This window comes from Macaca fascicularis, chromosome 1 (assembly GCF_037993035.2).
Source record: "Macaca fascicularis isolate 582-1 chromosome 1, T2T-MFA8v1.1".
NCBI classification, from domain to species: domain Eukaryota; kingdom Metazoa; phylum Chordata; class Mammalia; order Primates; family Cercopithecidae; genus Macaca; species Macaca fascicularis.
In genome coordinates, this window is record NC_088375.1 from 198,432,004 (window position 1) to 198,458,619 (window position 26,616).

At 51.9% G+C, this 26,616-nt stretch overlaps 1 protein-coding gene across 20 annotated transcripts; it reads left to right on the forward strand.

The window, feature by feature from the left end:
* The first annotated feature begins 7,858 nt into the window (after positions 1–7,858).
* Positions 7,859–24,279, forward strand: CSF3R (colony stimulating factor 3 receptor). 20 transcript variants are annotated; one of them, XR_012422505.1, is made up of 19 exons: positions 7,859–7,964; positions 9,211–9,273; positions 10,646–10,739; positions 11,007–11,296; positions 14,712–15,008; positions 16,490–16,613; positions 16,755–16,942; positions 17,683–17,852; positions 17,978–18,131; positions 18,230–18,303; positions 18,740–18,953; positions 20,395–20,443; positions 20,536–20,724; positions 21,117–21,218; positions 22,154–22,300; positions 22,412–22,552; positions 22,723–22,816; positions 23,063–23,144; positions 23,545–24,279. XR_012422505.1 is itself a non-coding variant. In XM_065524953.2 (19 exons), the coding sequence occupies exons 5-19, from the start codon at positions 11,233–11,235 to the stop codon at positions 24,013–24,015; spliced, it is 2,511 nt and encodes an 836-aa protein (XP_065381025.1). In that variant the 5' UTR covers positions 7,859–7,964; positions 9,211–9,273; positions 10,646–10,739; positions 10,829–10,960; positions 11,057–11,232; the 3' UTR covers positions 24,016–24,279. The 20 variants fall into 20 exon arrangements, 16 of the variants coding, with proteins under 16 accessions (XP_065381025.1, XP_073868082.1, XP_065381033.1 ...); XR_012422509.1 differs by having other exon boundaries at positions 23,066–23,144; XR_012422507.1 differs by having other exon boundaries at positions 11,213–11,296.
* Positions 24,280–26,616: the final 2,337 nt, after the last annotated feature.

Sequence of the window (26,616 nt, forward strand, 5' to 3'; positions counted from 1 at the left end):
CCAATGCAGTCTGGGAAATCTGGGAAGGCTTCATAGAAGAGGTGACATGCCAGCTGGATTTTGAGGGATGAAAGAGATTTCTTCAGACATACAAATAAGGGAAGGGCATTCCGAAGCAGAAGGAAACTATGGGAAAAGGACTAGAGCCATGAAAAAAGCAGCACATGATTAGCACATGATAACTGGAATGGTTGAAGTGCCAGGTTCATGAAGAGGAAGAGGGCCGGGTGCGGTGGCTCAGACCTCTAATCCCAGCACTTTGGGAAGCAAGTGGATCACCTGAGGTCAGGAGTTCCAAACTAGCCTGGCCAATATGGTGAAACCCCATCTCTACTAAAAATACAAAAATTAACTGGGCATAGTGCCAGGTTCTGTAATCCCAGCTACTTGACAGGCTGAGGCAGGAGAATCATTTGAACCCGGGAGGCGGAGACTGCAGTGAGCCGAGATCGCACCACTGCACTCCAGCCTGGGCGTCGCAGGAAGACTCCGTCTCAAAAAAAAAAAAAAAAAAGGCTGGGCACGGTGGCTTACGCCTGTAATCCCAGCACTTTGGAAGGCTGAGGTGGGCAGGTGGGAGGATCACGAGGTCAGGAGTTCAAGACCAGCCTGACCAACATGGTGAAACCCCATCTCTACTAAAAATACAAAAATTAGTCAGGCATGGTGGTGTACACCTGTAATCCCAGCTACTCAGGAAGCTGAAGCAGGAGAATCACTTGAACCCTGGAGGCGAAGGTTGCAGTGAGCCAAGATCATATTGTACTCCAGCCCGGGCATCGCAGGGAGACTCCCTCTCAAAAACAAAGGCTGGGCACGGTGGCTCACACCTGTAATCCCAGCACTTTGGTAGGCCGAGGCGGGCAGAGCACGAGGTCAGGAGATCGAGACCATCCTGGCTAACATGGTGAAGCCCCATCTCTACTAAAAATACAAAAAATTAGCCCCGTGTGGTGGCACATGCCTGTAGTCCCAGCTACTTGGGAGGCTGAGGCAGGAGAATCACTTGAACCCTGGAGGCAGAGGTTGCAGTGAGCCAAGGTTGCAGCACTGAACTCCAGCCTGGGCAGCAGAGCAAGACTCTGTCTCCAAAAAGATAAATAAATAAACACAAAATTACCCAGGCATGGTAGCACATGCCTGTAATCCCAGCTGCTCGGGAGGCTGAGGCAGGAGAATCGCTTGAACTCAGGAGGCGGAGGTTGCAGTGAGCCGAGATTGAGCCATTGCACTCCAGCCTGGGCAACAAGAACGAAACTCCGTCTCAAAAGAAAATAAAAAATTAATTATTTTTTTTTTAAATGAGGAAAAGGAGTTGGGAAAGGGAGTATCAAGAGATGAGACTCTTGGATCTACCCAGATAATCCAAGATAATCTCCTCATCCCAACCTTAATCACATTTTCAAAGTTCTTTTGACATGTAAGGTGATATATTCACAGGTTCCAGGGATTAGGACCTGGACAGAAAAGAGAGAGAGAGATGAGGCTCCACGGTGAAGAAGGACTCAGGGTCTGGTTTTGAAGGGCCTCAAAGGACATGAAGAAGACTTAGAACTTTAGCCCATGGACAGAGAGGAACCAATGGATGGATGATTTTCTTTTCTTTTTTTTTTTTGAAGGAGTTTCGCTTTTGTTGCCCACACTGGAGTGCAGTGGCACAGTCTTGGCTCACTGCAACCTCCGCCTCCCGGGTTCAAGTGACTTCCCTGCCTCAGCCTCCCCAGTAGCTGCGATTACAGGTGCCCGCCACCATGCCCAGCTAATTTTTGTATTTTTAGTAGAGACGGGGTTTCACCATGTTAGCCAGGTTGGTCTCAAACTCCTGACCTCAGGTGATCAGCCTGCCTTGGCCTCCCAAAGTGCTGGGATTACAGGCATGAGCCACCACGCCCAGCCAATTTTCAGTTGGGTGGTGACATACTGGAATTTGCAATTTGGAAGAAGCACTCCAGCTAAGTATAGCAAGGGTGGTATCCCAGGAATGAAGTCAGGGAGACCAGGACGAAGCCGAGACGTTATCCAAGGAGACAACAATGGTGGCCTGGCTTCCTGCAGGGGCTGTAAGGTGGGAGAGAAGGGGCAAATCCCACTGGAAGGAGCGACAGACCGGATGTAGGGGGTAACCGGCAGGGAGGTGTTCAGAACCAGTTCAAGTTTCTGGATTCACCAGGACAGAAAACCAGGTTTTCAGGAGAAAACATGGAGGAGCTCAGCTGGGAGGCGTGTTTAGTTTGGGGTGTGTGTGGAGCTTCAAGGGGAGCTGGGGGTCTATGAGGCAGGACTATGAGGTGCTGCTCAGGGTCATGCAGCATCAATGCTATCTGTGGGTCTAGAATGCAGGCCTTCCCTCCCCACCACCACCACCACTGCCATTCCCAGGCCTGGGCCACCTTCTACCTCTGTCATGGCACCCATTCCAGCCTCCGTGTCTTGGTTCTCACTGTCCCCCTGCCCAGCATACTTCCCTCCTCCATACAAGTCCCACCTATCCCTCCAGTTCCCACCTCATCCCAGGGGTTAGAGCAAAAGTCCAACGTCAGAGTGGATGAGGCCTAAAAGAGGGGTGGCGAGTGTGGCAGAAAATGCAAAGGCCTGATTTGGAGCCCAGTTCAGCCTCAAAATGGCTGTGGGACATGGGCAGGTCACATTCCCTCTCTGGGCCTCAGCCTCCCAGCCTTTCAGAGGTGAATAAGGAAAGATCCTTGAACTCACGGATCTGGAAAGCACCATAAGGTAAAACAACATCAGGACACTAAAGATATATCACAGGACACACTCTACAAATGAGGGGAAAGCTTATGAAAAAAGACTTAGTGGCCTGGCGCGGTGGCTCACACCTGTAATCCCAATACTTTGGGAGGCCGAGGCGGGCAGATTGCCTGAGGTCAGGAGTTCCAGACCAGCCTGGCCAACATGATGAAACCCCTTCTCTACTAAAAATACAAAAATTAGCCAGGCGCGGTGGCGGGCGCCTGTAATCCCAGCTACTTGGGAGGCTGAGACAGGAGAATCGCATGAACCCAGGAGGAGGAGGTTGTACTGAGCCAAGATCACACCACTGCACTCCAGCCTGGGCAAAAAGAATGAAACTCCATCTCAAAAAAAAGAAAGGGGCCGGGCACAGTGGCTCACGCCTGTAATCCCAGCACTTTGGGAGGCCGAGACGGGCGGATCACAAGGTCAGGAGATTGAGACCATCCTGGCTAACACGGTGAAACCCCGTCTCTACTAAAAATACAAAAAAAAAAATTAGCTGGGTGTGGTGGCGGGCGCCTGTGGTCCCAGCTACACAGGAGGCTGAGGCAGAAGAATGGCGTGAACCGGGGGGCGTAGCTTGCAGTGAGCAGAGATCCAACCACTGCACTCCAGCCTGGGTGACAGAGCGAGACTCCATCTCAAAAAAAAAAAAAAAGAAAGGAAAGAAACAAAAAGAAAAGAAAAAAAAGAGACTTAGTGGCATTTTCTCTGAGCCTTGAAGAATGAGTAGAATTTCAGCAAGTTGAGGTGGAGGTGAGGGAGGGCACTGGACGCAGAGAGAACAGCCTGAGCAAAGGCCAGGAGGCGGAAAGTTCAGGGTGGGTTCAGGGAAGAAGGAGTGTCCAGTTTCTTTCTAAGTCAACAGCTCAAGGGCTTTTTGTAAGCGGACTGCCCAAGCGGAGCAGCCTCCAGTAAACACCTGTTTGCACAATCGAGGTCACACACAGGGGCGCGTTTGCACAATGACCTGTTTGCACAATCTTAGCCGCCTGCTGTATTCCAGCCAACCCTGGCCCTGGCAACTGAGCACCATAGCCTCAACTTCCGGGCACTCACCCCAGCTTGCCTACCTGGCCCCCGCCCCGGCCCCTCTGGAACAAGCTGCTCCTTGACCTACCCAGAAGCCCCACACATCACAGGCAGTAACAGAAACAGAAACATCTCTGGCTCAGTAGCTAGGCTGCCGAGAATAGGGTTCCCTCATCAGCACTCCCTTACCGGGGGTTTCCAACACACAGAGGCCTTGTCTGATGGAGGAGGGGCGGGAGGCAGGACAGCTGGAGGAGGAAGTGTCCACAAAGCCGACACTGGGTGCGGGTAGAGGGGATGACTCCTCGTCTGTCTTGTGCTCTTCAATGCACCATAGTAAACACTTATTAAGCATTTACTGTGTGCCTAGCTGTGTTCCACAAACCTTACAGTCACTGATTTCTCTCAAGAATCCTATGAAGCCAATACTGTTAGCCCCATTTTACAGATGACAAAACCAAGGCTCAAAGAGATTAAACACTTGTTCGGAGTCACACAGGCAGCAAGTGGCAAAGCCAAGCAACCTGACTCCTCAGCTCATCGTCTTAACCTCAGTACACCCTAAAGAAAGCTCTTCCTTAAATCTAACTTTCGTTTCCTTAAATCTAACTTTTATTCCAGCTGCTGCAGCTCCGTTTCCTGGTGCGGGTCCTCAACAGAGAATGGAGCACAAAGGAGATCAGTAGAACCTCCCTCCTAAATATTGAATTATGCAGAAGGGAAAAAAGGAAAGCAACTTTATTGAACACCTACTGTGCGCTGGTTACCACACTAGGCATTGTATTTCTGATAGCTCATTTAATTATCACAAAATCCCTGGGAGGAGTTATTATCGTTGTGACAGATTAGGCAACAGAGGCTTGGAGAAGGTAAACACCATCTCCAAGGTTCTGCAGCCCAACAGATACGCATTGAGTATCCTTTGTGTGTCCAGCACTGTACTGAGGCTGGAGAGGCAGAGGTAAGAATACAGTTTCTACCCTCAAAGAGTTCACAGTATAATGGAGGAGGCAGGCGGCCAACAGCCTACCACAGTATTACAGGATTAATGGGGAGAAGGGCCCTTGATTCAGTTTGACTAAGGTGTGGAAGCCCAGAGGGGTGCTGAGCTCAGGCTGGATGCTCGAACTGGGTCAGGAACAGGACTCGGCCAGCGGGAGGTGACAGGCACTCCACAGAGGAAGGGCAGAGGGTCGTTCCAGAGCCTGGGGCAGGCAGGGAAATACTAGTGAATTTGGCATGACGGGCTGGATCTGAGGAAGCAGGGGCTGGTGAGGCAGGAGAGGGAGGCGAAGGTAACTTGCATGTCTGGTTGAGAAGTTAGGCTGCGATGACAGGCCTCTGAAGAAAGGCAGGGAAAGGAGAAGGATCACACGGCCATTGGCAAGGCTGAGATGGGAGCTCCATAAAGGCAGGAACTAAAACTGTGTCTCACCATTGTGTCACTGCACCTGCTCCAGGAGCAAGTTCTCTGAATGACAAACAAAAGGCCCATTCTTTCATTAAGAACTGACTGGGGCCAGGCGCGGTGGCTCATGCCTGTAATCCCAACACTTTGGGAGGCCGAGGCAGGCAGATCACTTGAGGTCAGGAGTTCGAGACCAGCCTGGCCAACATGGTGAAACCCCGTCTCTACTAAAAATACAAAAATTTAGTCGGGCATGGTGGTGCGTGCCTATAGTCCCAGCTACTCAGGAGGCTGAGGCAGGAGAATCACTTGAACCTGGGAAGCAGAGGTTGCAGTGAGCCGAGATCGTGCCACTGCACTCCATACTGGGTGACAGAGCGAGACTCCATCTCAAAAAAAACAAAAAACAAAAATAAAAAATAAATAAAAACTGACTGGAAGGCCAGGTACAGTGGCTCACGCCTGTAAAACCAGCACTTTGGGAGACTGAAGTGGGCAGATCACTTGAGGTCAGGAGTTCAAGACCAGCCTGGCCAACATGGCGAAACCCCATCTCTACTAAAACTATAAAAATTAGCCAGGCATGGTGGCAGGCACTTGTAATTCCAGCTACTTGGGAGGCTGAGGCATAAGAATCACTTGAACCTGGGAGGCAGAGGTTGCAGTGAGCCAAAATCGTGCCACTACATTCCAGCCTCGGTGACAAAGCGAGACTCCGTCTCAAAAAAAAAAAAAAAAAGAACTGACTAGACATGGGAAAGTGGAGAAGGGGTTGTAAGGAATGACTCCTGAGTCCCTGAGCTGCATGACTAGGGAGAGGAGGGGATGGTGGTTAATTCACCATGACAAGGTACGTGGGGATTAGAGACAGATTTGGTGAAGTGGGGGAAGATTCATCCAGTTGATCATTCATTCAACAAACACGCATGGAGGCCTTACTGTGTGGCAAGCAGTGTTCTAGACACTGGAGATAAAGTTTTGAACAAAACAGATAAAAAATGTTGCTCTTATGGAACTTTCAGTCTAGTGGGGATTGAGACAGCCAATATCAGATGGTGAAAAGGGATACGCGGGAGACAGAGATAGTGAGTGGGAGGGAAGGGGCTTGCAAATTTTGAAAAGGGTGCCCAGAGAAGGCCTCAATGAGAAAGGGACATTTAAGCAAAGACCTGAAGGGGAGGGACCAACCCATGTAGCTATTTGCAGGGGAAACAGTCCAGGCAAATGAAACAGCAAAGGCAAAGGCCCGGAGGCAAGAGATAGCATAACAAGTTCAAGAAGCAAAGAACACAGGGTAGCTGGAGCAAGGCAGCAAAGGGGAGAATAACAGGAGAGGGATCCAGGAGGTAATGGGGATACCAGGTTGTGTAGGGCCTTGTAGACCATTGAAAGGGCTTTGACTTTGACTCTGAATGAGACAGGAGCCATTGGAAAAGTTGGGACGAGGATGGCCTGATCAGACTTCTGTTTGATTGATATCGCACTGGCTGCTGAAGGAACTACAGACAGGTGAGGGAACGAGGATGAAATGGAAGCAGGAGAGCAGGGAGGGGGCTATTGCGATGATCTAGGCAAGAGATGAGGGTAGCTGGGAGCTAGCTAGTATTGGCTTCAGTTATATTTGTATTTTCCAATATATTATCATAAAAATATTTGAACGTAGAGCCAACTTGAACTTTACAGTGAATACCCAGGATTCTGGTTCTATTTTGAAAGAAGACAGTCCACGGGACTCACTGAGTGAGCAGAGCCTGTGGGGTATCTTGGGAGGGTTACAGTGGGCAGTCAGGTCATTTGACCTGGAACTAGAACTGCAGCCCTGGTCTGCAGCATCACACCAGACCCAGACGCCTAAAAATGATTATATGTTAAGGACAATCTGCTGGTCTGTTGGTACCTAATCTTTTTTGGGTTATGAATCCAATAAACTATGAGCAGTTTGAACCTTTCTCAGAAAATACAAGGAAAATTGTTTGTAGTTGCAGAGGAATCATGAATACAGACCAATAAAAGACATAAAATGTAGTCTATTTCACTCAATTACAAAATATTCAGTGTTGCAGAACCATTGTGGGTAAACATTACTAATTTTTAGTGAACATATGAGGACCCCGTGCCTCACCAAGACATCCTCCTGTCTTGCCCCCAGAATACCTGTTTCTCCATCTGCCTGGTCTATGGGCAATGTGCAGAATACGTAATGAAGAGGAGAGCAGTGAGTATTGGGTTATAAAATTCCCTGGAACCTGGAACACACCCTTCTGCCTACTGTGAAGACGTGGGCCCCAAGGCTAGAGCTGAAAAGAGGCTTGGGGCCGGGTGAGCCTTCCAGGCAGGGTCTGCCTCCAAGTGATGCTCCCCCAGGCTGGGGGGCATAGGGATGGAACCCAGCCAGGTGGGAGCCTGGGCCCTGCCCAGCCTCAAAGCTTCGAGCTCAGGAAATCCGGAGGCAGGGGAGGGGGACATCGTTGCCACATTCCCCAGCCCTTTAAGACCCCCAAGGCAGGAAGGCTGCCCGGGCCTCACCAGCTTCCCTCACAGGCTCCTTCCTGGGAGGAAGGGGCTGCCTGTGCCCTCGAAGGCGCAAGGGAGGGTAGGAGGGAGGCTCGGAAGGTGTTGCAATCCCCAGCCCCCGGGCCTGTCAGAGGCCGAGCCATTAACGACAGAGCTCGGGGAGAGAAGCTGGACTGCAGCTGGTTTCAGGAACTTCTTTTGACGAGGAGAAGAGAGACCAAGGAGATCAAGCAGGGTCCGGGCCAGAGGCTCCAACGTGAGTAGGGGATCCCTACAGAGGGGCTGAGCCTTGGGCTTGATGGAGAGCTGGAATCCTGGGGCCACTCCCCGCAGCTCTGCCAAGTGTTCATGTCCGGGGTCCTAGGCCTGGGGCCAAGGATTCGTCCTTTGGAACCCCAGCCCTGGACAGTGAGTCTCTTTTCACAGGATGCCCCTACTTTGGGGGGTATTGCACCAGGGAAGTCACTCACAGCCAAGTAGCTCCTTGGGGACACTGAGCTGGGCTGGGGACAGACATAATCATTCTCCCCTCCCCATGCCTCTGCCTCTCAGGACGTGTGTGTCTGAGTTCCAGCCGCGCAACCCCTCCCCGTCTGGGTCTCTATTTCACTCTCTGTTTCCATCTTTCCTCCTCAGCTTCTCCCTGGCTTGTTATTTCTCTGAGTTTCTCTGTCTCGCATATTTCCTGCTATCTCTTGAATCTTAAACTCTTGGTAACAGACCGCCTCCTGGGCTCCGGGCCTCCGAGTGCCCCCCACTCTCTGGGTCAGTGTACATCGGGCCCTTTTTCTGTGTCTCTCGACGCCTCTCTGGCCTCAGTCATCCTCTTGGTGGGTCTCTGTCATTTTGGTCTGTGCGGATTTCAGTCACCTCCTCACTCTGCCACTCTTTGTATCTCTCTCTCTCTTTTTCTCTATCTGCAGCACATCTGGAAGGGCCTCTCCCCTCTGTTTATTCCCAGCCCCCTCCTCCCTCCCCACCCTTCCCACGGTGAGAGTAGAAACAGCAAGGGGGCCAGGGGTGTGAACTGGGGAAGAGAGTGTGAGGGGAGAGGGTTGAGTGTGATGAGGGAGAAACAGAAGGAGGGGATGTGAGAGCAGCCAGCCCAGGAGGCATTAAGGTGTGCTGAGCCACGGGAGCGAGCACTTGCAGGGCCCAGAGGAGATGGCCAGTGATGGGAGGGCCAGGGGGCCAGGGAGCTAGGAAGAGGGGATCCAGAAATGGGGCTTTGGAACTGTGCAGTGTGGCACAGACAAAAGCAAGGTGGCAGTCCTGGGAGGTGTGACCACGCAGGCTGTGAGGAAGGCAGGGGTGAGGCGAGAACTGAACTGTGCTGGATTCCATGAGCTGCTGACTCGTTTTACGGCTCGTGAAAAGAACCTACGGTTGCTGAGTGCCAACTCCATGCCAGGCACAGTGCTAAGTGCCTTTACCATAATCATCTCATTTCATCCTCACAACAACCCTGAGGAGTGAGTGCTAATGTTCTTTCTTTTCCACAGATGGGGAAACTGAGGCTTGGCTCGGAAAGGTGAAGTAACTTGTCCAAGGTCACAAAGCAGCTGGTAAGTGGCAGAGCTGGAGATCAAGTCAGGTGACCTGAGTCTGAGCTGGGCTCCAAAGCTCTCTGTATATCGGCCCCCCAGAGAGTGAGACTGAACAGGCCCTAGGCCCACTCAACCAGGCTGGGGGATGTCTAGGGCTGCAGTGGAGGACCAGGGACTGAGGCCAAGCAGGGGGAGGATGCCGGGGCCTCTTGGGTTAGGTTGTCTACTCTGGACAGGAGCCAGTGGGGGTGGATATGGTGGTACTGCACGGGGCCCAGGCTAGGCCTGAAGCTGACCCTGGCTAGGGCAACAGGGCTGGGATATGATCAAAAGCACATAGAGATGAAAACCAATGTCCCAAAATCTGGGCCTTGGAGGCTAAATCTTCCCCGACCAGTGTTGGGGGGGATGGATAATCAAACTGGTATGCTGTAGTAAGAAGGTTACCAACCACCAATGGGTAGACAGATGCTCGGGATAGCTGTGCAGGTTTCGCACTGCACAAAACTGAGGAGTAACCAGAGCCGAAATCCAGGCTGTTCCCTAGTTGCCAGGTCCTAGTGTGGTGCTGCATCCGTCCCAAGGATGGGGTGTTTTCTTTCTGATTTGCACAAAGGAGACTTACAGGCTAGCAGTCACTGGGTATTCTGATACTGCACTATACACGAATAGACTGGGGGTTTGGGTAAGGCCCCTGAGAGCAAGAACAGCCTTGGTTATCTGGGCAGTTCTTATCCACACCTCTCTCTGGGAGGGAGAGAAAAGGATTCTCCTACCTTTCTCCCTGCTGAGCACGAGGGACCTGCTGGGACACCACCTGCGTGTATGTGTCCAGATATGTACATGCAAGCTGACCAACAATTCCCACTGATCTGCCACCAAGAGCACCAACTCGTGCTGGAGGATCAGGTGTTGGCCCCAAGACCCCAATGGGAGCAGGGTGAACATGAGGCTGGATACCCACCCAAGTGGTAGAAACCTCTGCATACTTCCTAAGACTGGAGCCAAGGCACCCTCCATCCAGGTGCTATGGCCGCGACCATATGATGCCTGACCCCAGAAGGCCACCAGAGGTCTGTGCCCAGAAGTGGGGGCATACTGGACCCCTCGGGTGCCCCACTTGATATTCTCTCAGCCCACATGGCTGAGGCAGCCAGCTTCCTGCAGGTGTAACCTGACAGCCCCTTGCCTCAGCTGCTCCATAGAGCTCTCCCTTTCATCCAGGGAGTGTGCCTGACAACACTGGCATGGCTTCCCCAGGAGAACCTGCCTAGTACTCATGCATGCCCAACCTGGATGTGCCAGGGAGTGAACACCCCAAGAGGCATCCCTTGACCAATGGGGGGCAGGGGTCAGTGGGTAAATCTTCCCATCTTCCCTCCCATCCAAGGGATAAATTGACCCTCCGGTGGACAGCTCTGAGAAGTGTTCTACATGGCTCTTGGGAAGGTTCCAGCAGGACAGAGCCCCAGTTGTCCATAGAGGTGACCAACATATGATGTAACCTTGTGTTGGCTTTCTCTCTGTCCCTGTTTCATTCTCCCCACTTCATCCTCTCCTTATCTGCTGCTAGGATCTTCTCAAAATAAACCACCAGCATGCAATTCCTCATCTCAGGTTCTGCTGAGGGGAGCCCGGCTTAGATAGCTGGGAAGGGTGAAGAATGCTGTTCCTCACTGCTCCTTTCCCTGCTCTTTCCTGGAAGGCAAGTATAGTAACAGTGGCTGTCACTGTCATTTCCTATGTTCCAGGCGCAGTGCAAAGCCCTTGACTTGCATCATTTTGTGTCTTCCTCCCAAAGTCCCATGAAGTATAGGCTGCTGTTACTTCCATTTTGCAAAGAAACTAAGGCTCAGAGAAGTCAAGCAACCTAGTCAAAGCTGCACAGTGACAGACAAGGATTAAGATCAGCTCTGACTCCAAAGCCCATGGTCTTAAACAAACCTCCTGCCTCCAGGTGAACATCAAGTTGGCACTATGGCAAGGCTGAGAACCTGCAGCCTGACTTGGGCTGCCCTGATCATCCTGCTGCTCCCCGGAAGTGAGTATGGCCAAGGATGAGGGCGCAGTGGGGAGGGGAAGTTACAAGGAGAGATATTGGGAATTTTCTTGCACTGCCACATGGCTACTGGGATTCCCAGAGAATCCCAAAAGACTCAAGACTGAGCCACAGATATGGGGTAGCTGGCATCCCACCCACAGACTTCCACAGGCAAACCACCACCCAAGAGGAATGGTGAGATGACCCGGGCTGGTCATCCTGGAAAAGGCCAGTGGGGAGCAGATCTTGTCCACAAATCTCTACCAAGCGGTCAGAAGGAACCCATGGGTCCTATGTAGCCTTGGTGGGCAGCAAAGGGATCAGGACGGAAGCTACAAGGGGACAGGTTTCATCCTGAAATAAAGAAGCCCAGGCAGAGCTTAGTTACCAACTATGGAAACTCTGTCTTGAGAGGTAGAGAACTTCTCATCCCCAGGGGTATGCAAGCTGAAGCCAGGATTGACAAAGATGCTGTGCAGCCGGGGTTGGCAAACTTTGTCTGACAGTAATGTTTAGGCTTTGCAGGCCACATACTGTCTCTGTTCCTTGTTTGTTTGTTTGTTTTTGAGACAGGGTCTGCCTCTGTTGCCTAGGCTGGAGTGCAGTGGCACAATCACAGCTCACTGCAGCCTCAACCTCCTGGGCTCAAGTGATTCTCCTGCCTCAGCCTCCAAGGTAGTACAGGGCATGCCACCACCCAGCTAACTTTTTTTGTATTTTTTGTAGAGATGTAGTTTTGCCATGCTGGTCTCGAACTCCTGGGTTCCAGTAATCCACCTGCCCTGACCTCCCAAAGTATGGGGATTATAAGCATGAGCCGCCATGCCCTGCCTATTGCATGTTTTTGTTTTTTCAGGGTTTTTTTTGTTTGTTTTTTTGAGATGGAGTCTCACTCTGTTGCCCAGGCTGAAGTACAGTAGCGCAATCTCGGCTCACTGCAACCTCTGCCTGCCGAGTTCAAGCGATTCTCCTGCCTCAGCCTCCCGAATAGCTGGGATTACAGGCGCCTGCCACCAGGCCTGGCTTATTTTTGTATTTTTAGTAGAGACAGGGTTTCACCATGTTGGCCGGGCTGGTCTCAAACTCCTGACCTCAGGTGATCCGCCCACCTCGGCCTCCCAAAGTGCTGGGATTACAGGCGTAAGCCACGGCACCCAGGCCTTTTGCATGTTTTTATTTGGTTTTTGTTTTGTTTGTTTTTAACTCTTTAAAAATGTAAGGAACATTCTTAGTTGTTAGGCCATACAAAACTAGGCCACTCAAGCTCTGCTGTAGAGGGCAGAGCATCAGGTAGAGTTTTGAAGCAAACGACCTGGTAAAGTTCCTTCCAGCCTGAAATCCTGAGTCTGTGAAGCAGTAGAAGCCCTTTGCGAGAATCATGAACTTGCTCTGTGACCCTGGGCAAACTGCTTCTCCTCTTAGGGTCTTCGCATCCCCATCAGTAAAACGGGCCTAAGAAAACCTGAGAGAGGACAGAAAGCATTACAGGCAAAGTGTATGTTTATTTGTTCGTTTATTTATCAAAAAAATATTCATCGACCGGGTGCGGTGGCTCACGCCTGTAATTCCAGCACTTTGGGAGGCTGAGGCGGGTGGATCACGAGGTCATGAGATCGAGACCAGCCTGGCCAGCATGGTGAAACCCCGTCTCTACTAAAAATACAAAAAAAAAATTAGCCAGGCATGGTGGTGCGTGCCTGTAGCCCCAGCTACTCGGGAAGCTGAGGCAGGAGAATCGCTTGAACCCGGGAGGCAGAGGTTGCAGTGAGCTGAGATTGCGCCACTGAACTCCAGCCTGGGTGACAGAGCAAAACTCCATCTCAAGATAATAAATATTCACCAAGGTCCTACTCTGTACTAGGCACTGGGAATACAGTAATAAGCAAACAGCCAAGGTGTGCTGGCCTCACCGAATTTATAGTCTAGCTGGAGTGACAGATAAGTAAATAATCATAAGACTCTATAATTATGAAGGATAAAAAGAGCTTTGAGGAAGCATAGGGACCTTGGCCTCCTCCAGTTCGTTAGTGCCTGGCCTGGTTTCTTCAAGATGCCTAAGCGTTAACCAGGTGAAACAGGGGTGGGAGAGAGAAAGAAGAGTCCCTCCAAAAAGAACAGCAGGCTGGGCACAGAGGCTCACATCTGTAGTCCCAGCACTTTGGGAGGCTGAGGCAGGAGGCCTGCTTAAGCCCAGGAGTTCAAGATTAGCCTGGCCAACATAGTGAAACCTCATCTCTACACACACACACACACAAAATCAAAAAATTAGCAAGGTATGCTGGCATGAACCTGTAGTCCCAGCTACTCAGGAGGCTGAGGTGGGAGAATCACTTGAGCCTAGGAGGTCAAGGGTGCAGTGAGCCATGATCGTGCCACTTCACTCCAGCCTGAGTGACAGAGCAAGACCTTGAAGAAAAAAAAGAAAAAGAAAACCAAAACAAAACAAAACAAACAAAAAAAAAAAAAAACAGCAGGTGCAAAGATCCAGAGATTAGAAAGATTATGGAGTTTTCAAAGAATAGCAAGAATGAGCCAGAATGGCTGGAGCTGAGAAACCGGTATAAGCTGGAACTGAGAGGGTCAGGCAGGGGCCAGGCCACAAGAGCTATGTCAAGGATTTGAGTCTATCCTAATGATGGCAGCACATACTCACATGCCAGACACTGCTCTAAATGCCTTCCATATGTTATCGCATGTAATCCTTCCAGCAACACTAAGGTAGGAACGATTTTTATCCCCATTTTACAGACGAGAAAACTGAGGCACAGAAAATCTCAGAAATATACCAGGATCATGTAATTAATAAGCAATAGAACCAGAATTTAAACCGAGGCAGTCTAGTCCCAACATCCACACTCATCCATCACACCATACTGCCTTTCAGAGCAATAATGTGCCATTGAAGTGCTGCGATGGAGATGGGGTAGCAGAATCAGATTTCAATTGTGAAAAGATTGCTGTGGTTATGGGTTCTTATCACTCTAATCACTGCTTGCACCATCCTTGGGGAGGGCATTGGGGAGTTAACAGTCTCCATCTGGTGGTGTGCTGGTGCTGGCTTGCCAACACTAATTGGGAACATCTCTTCCCAACTGCCCGATCAATGATGTCACTTCAGTAGGCTGAAATCAGCTACGGTGAAAATATTTACACCACGGAAAGGCACACGCTACAAACCAGGGTCTGCTTTTCTCTGCCAAGCTGGCTGATAAACAGTTAGCGGCACATCACTATCTCTGTCTTACCTCCGTAGCCTCTCGAAGTCTCCGTTCACATCCTTCTATTTCCAGCCCCCATGTCTTGAAGGGTGAGAAAGGAAGGTGAGGGCCCTGAGTCTAGGAGTACAAAGGCCTAGATTATAGCCCAGCTCTGCTAGGCAGAGGAGTCGTTCCTGGCCCATTCTCTTCCACCCCAGGTCTGGAGGAGTGCGGGCACATCAGTGTCTCAGCCCCCATCGTCCACCTGGGGGATCCCATCACAGCCTCCTGCATCATCAAGCAGAACTGCAGCCATCTGGACCTGGAGCCACAGATTCTGTGGAGACTGGGAGCAGAGCTTCAGCCCGGGGGCAGGCAGCAGCGTCTGTCTGATGGGAGCCAGCAATCTACCATCACCCTGCCCCACCTCAACCACACTCGGGCCTTTCTCTCCTGCTGCCTGAACTGGGGCAACAGCCTGCAGATCCTGGACCAGGTTGAGCTGCGCGCAGGCTGTAAGTCCCTCCAGCCATCCAACTACTCTGCCTCCAACACCCTCCTGCCAATACTAATAAGAATATTACCGGTCGGGCACGGTGGCTCACGCCTGTAATTCCAGCACTTTGGAAGGCCAAGGCGGGCGGATCACCTGAGGTCAGGAGTTCGTGACCAGCCTGGCCAACATAGCGAAACCCTGTCTCCACTAAAAATACAAAAAATTAGCTCGGCGTGGTGGCGGGCGCCTGTAATCCCAGCTACTCGGGAGGCTGAGGCAGAAGAATTGCTCGAACCCAGAAAGCGGAGGTTGCAATGAGCCGAGATCACGCCACTGCACTCCAGCCTGGGCAACAAAAGCGAAAATTGGTCTCAAAAAACAAAAGAATACTACCTATTGAGCTCTTATCTAATAAGCACTTTATGGGCATGGTATCAGGTAACAGTAGTACAAGTTGGTACTACTGTGTAGCCTCACTTTGCAGATGAGGAAACTGAGGGTCAGGGAAGGTACATGACTTGCCCTTGTCACACATTAATAAGGATGGAGGCAGTGTGGCTTTAAAGCCAGTGTGGTGACCACTACTCTACATAGCGCAAGTCCTCAGCCATCAGAGGGTGTCTCCAGGGAGAACATTCTCTACCAGCTGGGCTTGTCCCGGGCTTCTCCCCCACCCCAGTTTCAAACTTCCTTTCAAACTGAGCAAGATGGAGTTTGTGCCAAGTTGAGGCATAAGGAAAAAACAAAGACCAAGGTTCTTGTTTGAGAATCAGTAACGGGCCGGGCACAGTGGCTCACACCTGTAATCCCAGCACTTTGGGAGCCTGTGGTGGGTGGATCATTTGAGGTCAGGAGTTTGAGACCAGCCAGGCCAACGTGTAGAAACCCCGTCTCTATTAAAAATACAAAAATTAGCCAAGCGAGCCAAGATCGTGCCACTGCACTCCAGCCTGGGCCACAGAGTGAGACTCTGTCTCAAAAAAAAAAAAAAAAAAAAAGCATCAGTAATGGCCACTGCTAAAACTTATGTAGCATTTCCTGTATGTCAGGCACTGTTCTGAGCACTTCATGTAGAGTGAGTCATTTAGCCCTCATGATAACGCTAGGGGGTGGGATTTTACCATTATCCCCATTTTACAGATGAGGATGCTGAGGCACAGAGCAGTTAAATAACTTCAAGATCACAGGGCTAATGAATGGCAGGACCAGGATGAAAACCCAAACACTACACTGTCACTGACAAAGGGTCTGGAGTTGGGGGACTTGGAAGTGGGCCACCACTGGGCTGCTGGGGGTCTGTGAGGCTTGCCCCTGTGCATGCCTGCAACTTAGCTTCCCCCAGGGCTGCCCTTCCAGAGCCACTCTGCCTGGAGACGGGGGGCAGACAAGGTGACAACAGAGGAACCAAGCCAGGGCAAGGCAACACGGCTAGCTAGTCCCAGAGGGCACTTTCTCAGTGGTCCCACCCAAAGTCCTCACACTCTTCCCACCCACATGCAGACCCTCCAGCTGTACCCCGCAACCTCTCCTGCCTCATGAACCTCACAACCAGCAGCCTCATCTGCCAGTGGGAGCCAGGACCTGAGACCCACCTACCCACCAGCTTCACTCTGAAGAGCTTCAAGTAAGGAGGGGCCCCCACCCTGGTCCCCTCCCTTTGGATTCTGGGGTAGGGCATGGGTAGGATGTTGGGCATGCCTCTGGGAGGGAGAAGGGAGCCTCGCTTTCTTCCTCTGCTTGGCACCCAAGCCTGGACTATTGGCAGGAGCCGGGGCAACTGTCAGACCCAAGGGGATTCCATCATGGACTGCGTGCCCGAAGACGGGCAGAGCCACTGCTCCATCCCACGCAGACACCTGCTGTTGTACCAGAATATGGGCATCTGGGTGCAGGCGGAGAATGCGCTGGGGACCAGCATGTCCCCACAACTGTGCCTTGAGCCCATGGACGTCGGTGGGTGATGCAGGGGAGGGAGGGGGTCCCCAAAATGGGCAGACACTGAGAGGAAGGGAGAGGGAAACACAGAACCAGCAACAGACAAGAAGACACTGGAAGACCTAGAGACAGAGGCAGAGGAGAGGGACGGAGACAAAGAGAGGTGCAGCTGGAGACAGAGAAATGGTGACACAGACCCAGAGACAGGAAGAGACACAGAGGCAAGGAGGCACATTCAGTCATGCTTTCAGCTAAAGCACCCACTACGTGTTAGGCACTGCCCTAGGTACTGGGGATACAAAGCATCAAAAATCCTGCCCTCAGAATGTTAGATTCCAGTGGGGGAAAAAATAAGATAGAATTTCAGATGGCAATAAGCAAAAAGGAGAAATTAAAGGAGGGGAAGGGCATAGAGAGAGAGGGGAAGGGGAGCACTGGCTATTTCAATAGGTTTGTCAATAAAGGCCTCACTAAGAGGGTGACAATTGAGCAGATCCTTGAAGGAAATGAGGGAGCAAGCCCTGGATATCTGGAGGGAAAACATTTCAAGCAGAAGTAACAATCAGTGCAAAGGCCCTGGGGCAAGAGCAGATAACAGACACCTAGAGAGAAACAAAGACACAGAAAGAGGAACCACAGAAACCGGCCATTAGCAACGTGGACAGATGGTGAACCGCAGACAGGGAGACAAGAGGGAGCTAAAGCAGAGCCCTCTAGGGTGGGGCAGGGAGACTTTCTGACAGTCCCACTCCTTGCAGTGAAACTGGAGCCCCCCATGCTGCGGACCATGGACCCCAGCCCTGAAGCGGCCCCTCCCCAGGCAGGCTGCCTACAGTTGTGCTGGGAGCCATGGCAGCCAGCCCTGCACATAAATCAGAAGTGTGAGCTGCGCCATAAGCCACAGAGTGGAGAAGCCAGCTGGGCACTGGTGAGGCAGAGGGCAACCTGGAGAGCCTGAGGTGGTGGGGACAGGGGGTAGGGTAAGTTGGGCTTGAGCTGGCCCTAGAATGACCCAGCGATCCAAGGCTCAGGGTCATGTCCACCCCCAACCAGGTGGGCCCCCTGCCGTTGGAGGCCCTTCGGTATGAGCTCTGTGGGCTCCTCCCAGCCACGGCCTACACCCTGCAGATACGCTGCATCCGCTGGCCTCTGCCTGGCCACTGGAGCAACTGGAGTCCCAGCCTGGAGCTGAGAACTACTGAACGGGGTAAGGAGGTGATGAGAGGCTGGCAGCAGCCATTAGTATCCAGTCCAGGTTCCACGGCCTTCCCCAACTGGCACCCCCTCTTCTTGTTCCATCCACAGCCCCCGCTGTCAGACTGAACACATGGTGGCGGCAGAGGCAGCTGGACCCCCGGACAGTGCAGCTGTTCTGGAAGGTGACTCCCTTTGAAGGCCATCCCTCCACCTCGACACCTCCTCCAATCCAAACAGGCCCCTGCAAACCGAGGCTTAGGACTGCAACAGGTCTGGGAGGCGTGGATGCATTTATATGTGATTTGCATGCAATTTGCATGTGCCTAGGGAGCTGAGTTAGCTTTTGGAGAGACCACAACGCAGGTCACAGGGTACTTCAGTGAATAGTTAAGAGCCTGCTGTGTGCACCGACTTGTTTCTTCCTGCCCTCTGGTTTCTTCCTGCCCTCCTTCCTAGAACCTAGCACAAGGGGACAGAGGGAAAAGGGGAGGGGGATGAGAAGCCTGGCCCCAGCCTGGGGAGGCTCCGTTCGTATGATCCATCCACCCCACCTAGAGGCTTTCCTCGACTCAAGATGAACTGCACATCCCCTTCTCTTTTTCCTCCTGTGCCCCACAGCCAGTGCCCCTGGAGGAAGACAGCGGACAGATCCAAGGTTATGTGGTTTCTTGGAGACCCTCAGGCCAGGCTGGGGCCATCCTGCCCCTCTGCAACACCACAGAGCTCAGCTGCACCTTCCCCCTGCCTTCAGAAGCCCAGGAGGTGGCCCTTGTGGCCTATAACTCAGCCGGGACCTCCTGTCCCACCCCAGTGGTCTTCTCAGAGAGCAGAGGTAAAGGGGGCTGGGGGCCAGAAGAACACAGAGGTCAAGCGCATCAATTCGAAGGCTAGACTGCCTGGGTTCAAATCTAGTCCCCTTAGCCGGGGGTGGTGGCTCACACCTATAATCCCAGCACTTTGGGAGGCCGAGGTGGGCAGATCATCTGAGGTCAGGAGTTCAAGACCAGCCTGGCCAACATGGTGAAACCCCCATCTCTACTAAAAATACAAAAATTAGCCAGGCATGGTGGCAGGCACCTGTAATCCCAGCTACTCGGGAGGCTGAGGCAGCAGAATTGCTTGAACCTGGGAGGCGGAGGCTGCAACAAGCTGAGATTGCACCATTGCACTCTAGCCTGGGCAACAGAGGGAGACTCCGTCTCAAAAAAAAAAAAAAAAAAAAAAATCTAGTCCTATCACTTGCTAACAGTGTGACCTGAGCAAGTTACATCCCGTCCCCAGCCTCTGTTTACACATCCAGCAGATGGCGACGATAACAGCGCCTACTGAGGGGTGCTGTGGGGTGTACATGAGTTAAGACAAGTACCTGGCACAAAGTAACTGCTCTGCATGTGTCCGCTGTTGTTATTATCATTAGCCAGAACCAGGTTAAGCTCACACACACAGCCCATTCTGCCAAGAAAGCCAAGAGAGAAAGCCCCAAGCTTTTCCACCTGGAACATGGTCTATGAGTTCATTGCTCATTCTCAGGAGATCAGCTGCCACCACCCATTGCTTTCCCTAAACATGGGTCCTCGCCAGGTGGGACGAATAATCACAATAACAATAATCATAGCTAATATTCCCACTTACTAGCTGTGTGATCTTAGATAAGTTTCTTAACCTCTCTCAGTTTTCTCATTAATAAAATGGGAACAAGAGTAGTACTTCCTGGGTATAACTATTAGAGGACTCAGTGAATTAAAATATATCAAGGAATCCAGTACAGTGGCTCATGCCTGTAATCCCAGCACTTTGGGAGGCTGAGGCAGGCAGATCACCTGAGGTCAGGAGGTCAAGACCAGCCTGGCCAACATAGTGAAACCCCATCTCTACTAAAAACACAAAAATTAGCCAGGCATGGTGGCGGTTGCCTATAATCTCAGCTACTTGGGAGGCTGAGGCAGTAGAATCACTTGAACCCGGGAGGCAGAGGTTGCAATGAGCCAAGATGGCGCCACTGCACTTCAGCTTGGGTGACAGAGCAAGTCTCCGCGTAAAAATAAAATAAAATAGAAAAGAATAAAGTAAGGTAAAGTAAAAAGTAAACTAAAATAAAATATATCAAGGACTACGCCTGATACATACCAAGAACCATAGAGTGTTAGCTATTATCACTAACAAGAACTACTCTGTGCCAGGCACTATGCCGGGCTTGTTTTGTGCATCAAGTCATTTAATCTGCACTGAGACCCTATGAGGTAGGAACTTTTATCATCATTTCCACTTTACAGATGAGGAAACTGAGGCTCAGATGTTGACCTACCAAAGGTCACCCAGCCTGTAAGTAGCAAAGCCAGGATTTGAACCCAGGCTTCTGGCTCCAGGGCCTGCATTCTTTTCACCTTCATTCCACCATTTCCCACCGTCTCCAGGCCCAGCCCTGACCAGACTCCATGCCATGGCCCGAGACCCTCACAGCCTCTGGGTGGGCTGGGAGCCCCCCAGTCCATGGCCTCGGGGCTATGTGATTGAGTGGGGCCTGAGCCCCCCCAGCACGAGCAATAGCAACAAGACCTGGAGGATGGAACAGAACGGGAGCGCCACGGGGTTTCTGCTGCAGGGTAAGGCTGGCCTGGAAAGTTGGGCAGGGCCAGGGACAAAGGGAGGCAGTGCTTGTCTGACAATAGGCATGGGGCAACCTGAACTGCCCAAGAGACATGGATTCTCCAGCCTTTCTTGATCCTTCACTGTTCTCATTTCATATCCTCATAATCAGGAAGTTCTCCTATAGTCCAACCTGATCCTTTTTCTATAGCCCTGACCCTGCCACCCTTCTAGCTCTCTCTTCTACTTTTCTTCCCTAATTTTCATCAAATGATCTAAAGAAGATTGGCGGAGGTTAACCCTGAATCATGAGCCCAGGTTAGCCCTGACTAGAGGTCTGAGGCTAGCTCCGGATCATTAGCACAGGTTAGCTCCTAACAGGAATGCCTACCTCATTTTCTTTCTACAGAGAACATCAGGCCCTTTCAGCTCTATGAGATCACTGTGACTCCCTTGTACCAGGACGCCATGGGACCCTCCCAGCATGTCTATGCCTACTCCCAAGAAATGGGTTCGTCAACCATCAGGCCCCTTTCCAGAATCCTCTCCTCTCTCTCCCAAGGCTCTGCCTGGTCCCCAGCAATCAGCAGTATAGGGAACATTGCCTTCTTACCATACTTCCGGCCCTGGAGAGCATCTCTCCCAATCCCCTGGCTTAACACTGGATCCCTACAGCTGGACAGAAATCAGGTGCTGTGATAGAAATTGAGTAGAGAGTTGGCACAATTCAAGGAGCAAACCTGGCAAAAATCAATCCATTTCCCAGACAAAAATAAGGTGTTATATGTAACAGAAATTGGACAGAGGGGCCGGATGCAGTGGCTCACACCTGTAATCCTAACACTCTGAGAGGCCAGGGCAGGCAGATCCCCTGAGCTCAAGAGTTTGAGACCAGCCTGGGCAACCTTGTCTCTACAGAAAAATAAATAAATAAATCAACCAGCCAATCAACCAAAAATTAGCTGGGTGCAGTGGTGTGTGCCTGTAACCCCAGCTACTTGAGAGGCTGAGGTGGGAGGATCGGATTGCTTGAGCCCAGGAGGTCGAGGCTGTAGTGAGCCAAGATGGCACCACTGTACTCCAGCCTGGGTGACAGAGCGAGACCCTGTCTCAAAAACAAAAGCAAAAGAAATTGGACAGAGGACCTGGCATAAATTCGGAGAGTGAGTGGCAGAAATCAGAGAGTAAATCAGATGAAATCAGGCCTGGTAGAAATCAGAAAGTGAGGCTCCAGAGTCAAGCAGAGCCAGGTTCAAATCCTGGCTTAGATACTTATTAGCAGTAGGTGGAATCTGGATTAAATCCCTGGGAAAATGAGGCTTGGGCATGAGTCCCCTTGGACTCTTTTCTCACCCACCCCACAGTGCCTGAGAAGCTACAAGAAGTCCAATCGGGCTCTTGCTCTGCCCCACTCCCTTCAGCCCCTGCACCTCTCTCTTCCCACAGCCCCCCGCCATGCCCCAGAGCTGCATCTAAAGCACATTGGCAAGACCTGGGCACAGCTGGAGTGGGTGCCTGAGCCCCCTGAGCTGGGGAAGAGCCCCCTTACCCACTACACCATCTTCTGGACCAATGCTCAAAACCAGTCGTTCTGTGAGTCTATCCTCAGTTCCCCACAGCCCCAGAAGGCCCGGGAGGGGGTGCTCAGCCGCCATGGAGGCAGCTTCAGCATCCAGGCCTACACTGACCGTACACCCCTCCCAGCCACCATCCTGAATGCCTCTTCCCGTGGCTTTGTCCTCCATGGCCTGGAGCCCGCCAGTCTGTATCACATTCACCTCATGGCTGCCAGCCAGGCCGGCGCCACCAATGGTACAGTCCTCACCCTGATGACCTTGATCCCAGGTAAGGGGAGACGAGGGCTGGGCAGAGATGGCTATTGGAAGGGTACCCCACCCAAAGGATGCTGATTTTGAGAGTAGATGGGGACTGACTTTGAATCCCCTGGTCGGAGGGAGGAGACCCAGCCTTCCCCACATGCATTCTAACTTCTTCTGGCCCTGCCCTCACTGCAGAGGGATCCGAGCTACACATCCTCCTGGGCCTGTTCGGCCTCCTGCTCTTGCTCTCCTGCCTCTGTGGAACTGCCTGGCTCTGCTGCAGCCCCAGGTGAGTCCCTTTGAGAGACCTGAGATCCTGCCTCCCCCACCCACAGGGAACCTCAGGTCCAGGTGGGCCCATCTAAGTCCCTTCCAACCTTCCCAAACTTTAGGGCCCATGTCTGAGAGTCCCAGCCCCCAGCTTCTTCTCTCTGCACTAAGGGCAGCTGCATCTCTTCAGGTGGGATGGGTGGGACAAAGGATGGAAAGATTGGAGGGTATGTCTGACCCAGCCTCCCCCTGCCCTCCTCTCCAGCAGGAAGAATCCCCTCTGGCCAAGTGTCCCAGACCCAGCTCACAGCAGCCTGGGCTCCTGGGTGCCCACTATCATGGAAGAGGTGAGAATCCAGGAGGGAGCGGGAAATGAGGTGGGGATGTCAGCCCAGGCTCAGTGAAGGGACACCTTCTGAAGCCAAGTACTCAGGCCTTCCTGTCACTTCCGGCAACACCCCCTCCCTTTGGCGTGAAGCAGACCCAAGTTTGAATCCCAGCTCTGTCCATCTCAAAGCCTCAGCCACCTCCCTGTGATATGGAAAAACTGACCATGCTGAGCCTGAACGGTGCATGGCATGTGTCAGGCATGTGTGAGGAACATACCAGTGCTTTGCAAGTGGAACCCTTTGTGTTCCAGCAGTAACAGCAGGAATGTCCCCACAACTGCCTGGACCTAGACAGGGACGGTGGCTGGGGCAGACATCTGAAAGGAGCCGTGCCCTCACCCCACATCCTTGTGTGCAGGAGGCCTTCCAGCTGCCTGGCCTGGGCATGCCACCCATCACCAAGCTCACAGTGCTGGAGGAGGACGAGAAGAAGCCACTGCCCTGGGAGTCCCATAACAGCTCAGAGACCTGTGGCCTCCCCACTCTGGTCCAGACCTATGTGCTCCAGGGGGACCTAAGAGCAGCTTCCGCCCAGCCCCAATCCCAGTCTGGCACCAGCAATCAGGTCCTCTACGGGCAGCTGCTGGGCAGCCCCACAAGCCCAGGGCCAGGGCACTATCTCCGCTGCGACTCCACTCAGCCCCTCTTGGCGGGCCTCACCCCCAGCCCCAAGTCCTATGAGAACCTCTGGTTCCAGGCCAGCCCCCTGGGGACCCTGGTAACCCCAGCCCCAAGCCAGGAGGACGACTGTGTCTTTGGGCCACTGCTCGACTTCCCCCTCCTGCAGGGGATCCGAGTCCATGGGGTGGAGGGGCTGGAAAGCTTCTAGGGCTTCCTGGGGTTCCCTTCTTGGGCCTGCCTCTTAAAGGCCTGAGCTAGCTGGAGGAGAGGGGAGGGTCCAGAAGCCCATGACTAAAAACTACCCCAGCCCAGGTTCTCCCCATCTCCAGCCACCAGCATCCCCTCTCCCGCCAGTCTCCATAGGCTGGGCCTCCCAGGCAATCTTCATACTTTAAGGACCAGATCATGCTCCATCCGGCCCCACCCAATGGCCTTTTGTACTTGTTTCCTATAACTTCAGTATTGTAAACTAGCTTTTGGTTTGGAGTTTTTGTTATTGTTTATAGACACTCTTGGGTGTACCTGAGTCTCTGCTATTTATTTTTCAGGGCCCAGCAGTCAGGGGGAAACTTCTCAGAGTTGGTCCTTCCCCCCTCCCTCCCTGCCTTCCCCCCTCCCTCCCTGCCTTCCCCCCTCCCTTCCTTCCTCCCTTCCCCCTTCCCTTCCTTCCTCCCTTTTCCTTCTTTCCTCCCTTTCCCTTCCTTCCTTCCTTTCCCTTCCTTCCTTCTGCTAGCTCTCAGCATCTAGGCCCTATGCAAATGACTCAGCTCAGTTCACCCTCAGAGGGCTCCATTCTAGTGGTGGGGACTTGAAAACTGATCCTTAGTGCACAGTGGCATGGGTTACATGGGGGGAGTGACAGAGTGAGGTGGGACACGGTGAAGAGACTTTGGAAAAAACTAACCCCTGTTGGGGAAATATAATTTAAGACAAAATCCCCTGCCAATCCAGAAAACCTCTTCACAAGGGTAGAAAAGCAAGAAAACAGTATTATTGAATAAGCATTAAACCAGAATGTGATACACTGGTGATCCACTAAAGAGACTGCAAAGAGAGAAAAATCTTACCCTTTCATGTAGCCAAGTGAATACAATTTATTGTATCCATTTTCTCAAGATAAACAATAACTGGTCCTCAAGCAAGAGGACTTGGCGGCACCCACTCTAAATTTACCTGGTGGCCGGGCGCGGTGGCTCAAGCCTGTAATCCCAGCACTTTGGGAGGCCAAGATGGGCGGATCACGAGGTCAGGAGATCAAGACCATCCTGGCTAACACAGTGAAACCCCGTCTCTACTAAATATACAAAAAACTAGCCGGGCGAGGTGGCGGGCGCCTGTAGTCCCAGCTACTCGGGAGGCTGAGGCAGGAGAATGGCGGGAACCCGGGAGGCGGAGCTTGTAGTGAGCCGAGATCCGGCCACTGCACTCCAGCCTTGGCGACAGAGTGAGACTCCGTCTCAAAAAAAAAAAAAAAAAATTTTTACCTGGTAAGTGGGAAGCCACCTGTGTCTGCTAATTGCCTTTATCCAAAGGAAATATCTATTTCCCCTATCTTTATGACAAGGGGTAGGTTGCAACTAAGAGCTAGGCACCAACTGAAGTTAGGCTCCTACCCTCCCACAGGAACTAAGAGAGAGAGCACTATCCTCCTTAATTATTACATTTCAAAGAGTTGGCTCCCAGGTCCTTGAGAAAAACATTCCGGGGTTGTAAAACTGGCAAGAGGTTTATTTACCTTTTTATTTATTTTTGTTGTTGTTGTTGAGACGGAGTCTTGCTCTGTCGCCCAGGCTGGAGTGCAGTGGCCGGATCTCAGCTCATTGCAAGCTCCGCCTCCCGGGTTTACGCCATTCTCCTGCCTCAGCCTCCCAAGTAGCTGGGACTACAGGCACCCGCCACCTCGCCCGGCTAGTTTTTTGTATTTTTTAGTAGAGATGGGGTTTCACTGTGTTCGCCAGGATGGTCTCGATCTCCTGACCTTGTGATCCGCCCGTCTCGGCCTCCCAAAGTGCTGGGATTACAGGCTTGAGCCACCGCGCCCGGCCTATTTACCTTTTAAGCAGTAGAAAAAGTATTCACAATTACAAGTTTTCTAAAGTAAATGCTTTCAGAAAAGTGAGAAGAAGGAGTCTTTTCCCTTTTTGCTCCAGGGAAAATTAAATTCTCTTTTTCTTCTAATTTGTATTCACCCTTACACCACTGTTTCACAAATAACATCACCGTTAAGATTTACTAAATGCTCACTATATACCATGTGCTCTGCATACAACTGCCTCAGTTAATCCTCTCAACAACCTAAAGGAGAGATATTGTTATTACTACCCCTACAGGGCCCACAAAGGTTAAGTGACTTGCCCACAAGATCACACGTTGAGTAAATGGCCGAGTTAGGATTCCAGACCAGGGCTGTACGATTCCAAACTCAACGACTTTAGTCTCCAGGCTACCAGGCTGCCAGAGACACGGCTGAAATCCAGTATTAGTTCTTACAGGGTCCCATCCTTGACTAAGGGACTGAGGGGTGGGGTGGAGAAGGGATTGGGTTGGGGGTAGAAGGCTACCGCAGGCGCCATGGATCTCCCACAATAACCCCGGCCCGAGGGCCAGGAATGTACTGAGAGATTAAGGACGGGATGCATGCCCTCCAAAAAGTGGCATTTTAGAATTTATACAGCACCCCAACACACTGCTAAACGTGGGCACACAACCATCACGGCCCGATCACGCGCAGCGGGAACCCGGTCTCTGAGCTCCATCCCGTGTGTCGCGTCATCAGAGTCCCGCCGGCCAATCCATTCTCTCGGTCTTC